Source organism: Saccopteryx bilineata, chromosome 1, assembly GCF_036850765.1.
Source record: "Saccopteryx bilineata isolate mSacBil1 chromosome 1, mSacBil1_pri_phased_curated, whole genome shotgun sequence".
In the NCBI taxonomy this organism is placed as follows: domain Eukaryota; kingdom Metazoa; phylum Chordata; class Mammalia; order Chiroptera; family Emballonuridae; genus Saccopteryx; species Saccopteryx bilineata.
Genome location: NC_089490.1, coordinates 352,537,353 through 352,542,652, shown reverse-complemented (window position 1 = coordinate 352,542,652; position 5,300 = coordinate 352,537,353). Strand labels below are relative to the sequence as shown.

Here is a 5,300-nt window from a genome sequence, read left to right as displayed (position 1 = left end):
AAAAGGCAAATAAACAATTTTGTACAAGAAAGCTAACACATTCTGTACAATGTCTTCATTTTGTTGTCATCATTTGTACAAACACTTCATATTTTACTTGACCATCACCATCAATATCTGCTTCCCTTTTCACCTGTTAACTTCTCTCTGAGGTCTGTCATTGCATGGCAAAACGCTGCTGCACTAATATAGCCATTGCCATCCTTGTCAAACTCACAGAATGCTTCTCTGATTTCTTCTTCACTGTCTGTATCTTTCATTTTCCTTGCCATCGTCAGAAATTCCAGGATGTCAATTGTGCCATTACCATCAGCGTCCACTTCATTAATCATGTCCTGTAATTCTGCTTCTGTGAGATTCTGTCCAAGAGATCTCATTACAATTTCCAATTCCTTTGTTGTTGTAGCTCCATCACCATCCTTGTCAAATAGTGAAAAAGCTTCTTTGAATTCTGCGATCTGCTCTTTAGTCAGTTGGTTGGCCATGCTGCAAGCGCTACCAGTCTCCAAGACACAACCACTCAGCTCACTTATTCCACTCGAACTAGTAATACGTATAATGTTTTTCTTGTTCTCCTTCCCTTCCCCAATTAGATGAAAAATATTGATATTACCAGGCATGAAATACCTCTATCTCATGTCTGCCCCCACGTTATTGATTACCCTATCTACACCCTTGTTTTCACCCCTATCTCTTTAGCCTATAAAGTTAAGGTGTCCAATTCTTCTCATGAGTCCTCGATCCCACCTCCCCTCCTCACCTCCAGCATCTTGCTCCATCTCTTAGTTTGTTTTTTCTTTACTTCCAAATTTATCTTCTCTACTGATATCTTTTTGTAGTGTAAACCATGTTAAAGTTTATATACCATATTTAAAAGAAAAAGACAAACCAGAACCTTTAACTTTGTGTAACTTTTCAGCTACTGCCTATTCTTCCTTCTAAATGTCTCTAAAGGGGGCTCTCCACTTATTCTATTTCCTCATTCTCATTATAGTCAACTCATTGCATTATTGCTTCTGCTTCTATTTTCTGCTGATACAGATCACATCATGGAGGTCCATGACTTCCATGTCACCAAATTCAAAGCATACTATTTTTGCCTTGACCTTATTGAAAATCTTTGCTGCATTTGATGCTGTTGACCACTTCTTCCTCCTTAAAAATCTTTCCTCCCTTGGATTTCTTCCATGACATTACTCTCTCCTGAGTCTCCTCTTACTTGGTTTCTTCTCAGCTTTCTTCTTGGCCTTCTTTTCCTCTGCTGGCTCCCCAAATGTTGGCATTCTCAGAATTTAGTCCTTAGTTCTTTTTTCTTCTCACCCTATTTGTTCTTCCTGGAAATGTATTAGAATAACCTTGTTTAAGGAGGATGTTGAGGAAGTCCTTGCCAGACCTAGTTTTTGACTTATTACACTTCATATAACTTGTGGGAAGATCTTTACTCCTTATAGATTTTCCAAATGATAACAACCACCCAGAAGAAAGAGGGTTTGTTATATCAATTAAAAGAAAAATTACAATTTCCAAAAAATGCTTGTATGTAGTGGCAAAAAAAGGTTGCTTTTGCTCCATTGTCTTTGCTGTTAATAGAGAAGAAAGCTCTATTTTTCCATATATAGGTGACTTGGGTGCCAACTGCCTGGTAATGCATAAAGCCAGTGCTCTTGGTAAGTGACCCTGAATGGGTTTGCTTCTAATTAAAGTTATTCTTGATAGGTCCAAGGTAATAATTTTAAAAGGTTTCTGCCTAGGATCCACATTGGTTGGAACCACACACAGCATCTGAAGTGTTCATAGTTATTGTTTGCTACTAGGCCATGGAGAGCATCTGAAGGGAGAAGAGATACAACAGCAAAAGGATGGATGAGGGGCACAGGTTGGCTCGCCATGACCAGGAGGCTTTGCAAACCTGGGAGATCAGGGAACCAGGAAGACTATGTGTGGGTCAAACTGCACAGTATGTGAACTGCACATTTTCTGTTTTGCATCTTAGCTAATTAGACTCCTCTCCCCACCTTAGACCATCTAACCTCTGTGCTTCTGGTTACCTGAAGAGATTTCCCTGGATATTGCCACCCTCCCACCCAATGGGACTAGGAAGACAAGTATTCTGGTGGCCTACTTGTAAACTGATGATATTACTGGATTTTTTAATTTGTTCAAGCAGAAATCTGGAAATCATCCTTTTCTTCATATTTCTATAGTTAATCAATCAATCACTGATATCTGTGAATTCTACACCCTGTTTATTAAACCTATCATTTTCTCCATCCGTACTCCCACAACTATAGTCATCTCCCACCTAAACTAAACTACATCAACTGCTTCCTAACTGGTTCCCACACTGCCCATCCATTTTGCTCTCTTCCTATCTATTCTCCACTTGCCAGCTAGAAGTGATGTTGTTGTTTTTTTATAACAGAGATAGAGAGAGAGAGAGAGAGAGAGAGAGAGAGAGAGAAGAATAGGGACAGATAGGAAGGGAAAGAGATGAGAAGCATCGATTCTTCATTGCAGCACCTTAGTTGTTCATTGATTGCTTTCTCATATATGCCTTGACCGGAAGGAGACAACAGAGTGAGTGACCCCTTGCTAAAGCCAGCGACCTTGGGCTTCAAGCCAATAACCCTGCGCTCATGCCGGTGAGCCTGTGCTCAGGCTGGCGACCTCAGGGTTTCAAACCTGGGTCCTCTGCATCTCAGTCTGACACTCTATCCACTGTACCACCATCTGGTCAGGCTGGAAGTGATATTCTAAAATGCAAGGATGAACATGCCACTCCCCTACTTCAAATCCTTTGATAATTTTCCATGGCCTTTAAAATAGAGTCCAAAACCTTAGCATACCATACGAGGCCCTCCTTGATTTGGCACCTACAACCTTTCCAGCTTGTCTTATGCCAGTCTTTTCCACTGTCACCCATACTGGCCTTTTGAAAAAATGTTTTTCTCCTGGCTGATCTCTATCTCTTCCACACCATTCCCATCACATAACTGCCACTTCCTTATGAAAAGCCTTCCCAAACCTCTCCAGGCCAAATTTAGTTCCCTCACATAGCATACTGTGCATCTCCTTTGAGACAATCATCATATTTCTAATCATATGTTTAATATCTCTTTCACATTCTTTTTTTTAAGATTTTATTTATTGATTTAACAGAGAAAGGAGGGGGGAACAAGAAGCATCAACCTATAGTTGCTTCACCCTAATTGTTCACTGGCTGCTTGTTGTATGTGCCTTGACTGGGCAAGCCCAGAGTTTCAAACAGGCCACCTCTGCTTTATCTGCTGCATGACCACAGATTAGGCTCTTGCCCATTATTCGAGCTTCAAGAGGGTAGGAATTGAATCTTGGTTTTTTTTTATTTTTATTTTTTTATTTAAGTGAGAGGAGGGGAGATAGACTCCTACATGTGCCCCGACCCAGATCCATCCAGTGACCCCATCTAGGGCCCATGCTGGCCACCAAGCTCTATTTTTAGCATTTGAGGGGAAGGTCCATGGAGTCATCCTCAGCACCTGGGGCCAACATGCTCCAATCAATCGCGCCATGGCTGCAGGAAGGGAAGAGAGAGGGGGGGAGGGAAGGGGAGGAGAAGCAGACAGTCGCTTCTCCTGTACACCCTGACGGGGAATCGAACCTAGAACTTCCACATGCTGGGCCAATGTTCTACCACTGAGCCAATCTACCAGGGCCTGAACCTTGTTTCTTTATGTGCTCCTAGCACCAAGGACAGTGCCTCATACATTAATAATTATTTGTTGAAAGAGAACGGATAGAGGAGAATAGTTTTCTTCTTGATAACTCTTACTCATTTTTCAAGGACCAAGGTCAGATGTTGTATCTTCCAGGTTGACCTACAGGCAAATCTAATTTATCTTTGGATCCCTAGGGCCTAGATTGGGACCTGGTACATGGTTCATATATCATAGATGTTTGTTTGTCAAATCATAATAAACTCTTGGCCAGCAGTTGTACTTGTTGAAATTGAGTAATGGGTATAATGAGGATTCATTACACTGCTCTGTCTCCTTTTGTATATATTTAAAATTTTCCATAACAAAAACTGTTTAAAAAAAATAAAAACTTAAAACATTTATAGTCACTGGAAGTCAAGTGAAAGTGTTGTAAATGACATGGTTGGGCAAACCAGTAGATGGTGGTGTCACTCACTGGGATGGATGAAGTGGTGCTGCATCCAGTCCAGCACACGTGCACATGTGCCCGAGGTATCTTAGGGAGGGTTCCTTTTTTTTACCCTGGTGAAAGTTCTTAGAAGGTCAATATCAGGGATGAAAGAATGAATTTCGATTTGAACACCTTTAGTTTTAATTACCTTGAGGGCATCTCCAGTCAGTTGTGCAGTAGTTAGCAGCCACAATAAATGAAAACCTTTGCCTTAAAGCAATGAGCCATGAGAGGGTTTCTGGCTGGTAAACATTTCTCCTAATTCTTGATGGCCTCTGGGACTCTGATCTAACCACTCGGAACTATCCCACTATCTATTCTACGGAGTCTGCAGCAACTATTGTGCTCCACCATTACTTCCTTCACATTTTTCACCCACAGTCTCCCCTTCTTTACCTTTTTTTTTATTTCTACCGGGGAGCGATGTATTGACATTGGCGAGGCCTTGGTGTCACAGCTCTATGTTCAGCAGCAGGTAGTCAAGAAATACTTGGTTCCAGGCTGCTTTTACCATCTTGCGACTGCAGCCAAGTCGCTTTACCTTTCTGAATCTCAACATCTGCCTCTGTAAATGAAGATAACAATAGTGGCGACTTCACGGGGCTGACGCGAGGGGGAATGTACTCAAAGGATTTAACAGAGAGCCTGGCACAGTGGAAGCGGTCAATCAATACGAGCCATTATTATCGCCCGCGCCGCGTCCCCGTCGGCTCTTCACCAGGACGTCAGGAGCGCTGCCGCAAGAGCGGAGCGGACTGCCTCCACCGAGCCGTCCCCGCGCGGCCGCAGCCCGGCCCCGCCACAGCCGCCCCGCTCCAACCTGGTGGGTGCGTCGCCCCGCGGGGGTGCGGGGCAGGAAGGGGTCCGGGCCTCGGGTGGAGAGCGGCGCCGGGCTGGGCAGGGGCGGGCAGAGGCGGGGTTGCGCTCTGAAACCCGGGAACCGCGTGCAGGGATGGTGGCTGGCGAGGGCCTGGGGCCGTGGGCTCACCCAGGCCGGAGGGTCGCGTTGGGTGGGAACCCCGCTCCCCTAGGGCTGCCCGAGGAGCTCGCGCTCGCGTGCCCGGCCCAAAATGGCGCCCCGCCCCCCGCTCGCGCGCGTCCCCGCCCCGCGC

The 5,300-nt window shown here is 44.6% G+C and overlaps 1 protein-coding gene across 1 annotated transcript; it reads right to left on the bottom strand.

Moving 5' to 3' along the window:
* Positions 1–517, bottom strand: LOC136320651 (calmodulin-alpha-like). Its single transcript, XM_066253811.1, has one exon. It carries the CDS (start codon positions 483–485, stop codon positions 111–113), a length of 375 nt encoding a protein of 124 aa, XP_066109908.1. The 5' UTR covers positions 486–517; the 3' UTR covers positions 1–110.
* Between the last annotated feature and the right edge of the window lie 4,783 nt (positions 518–5,300).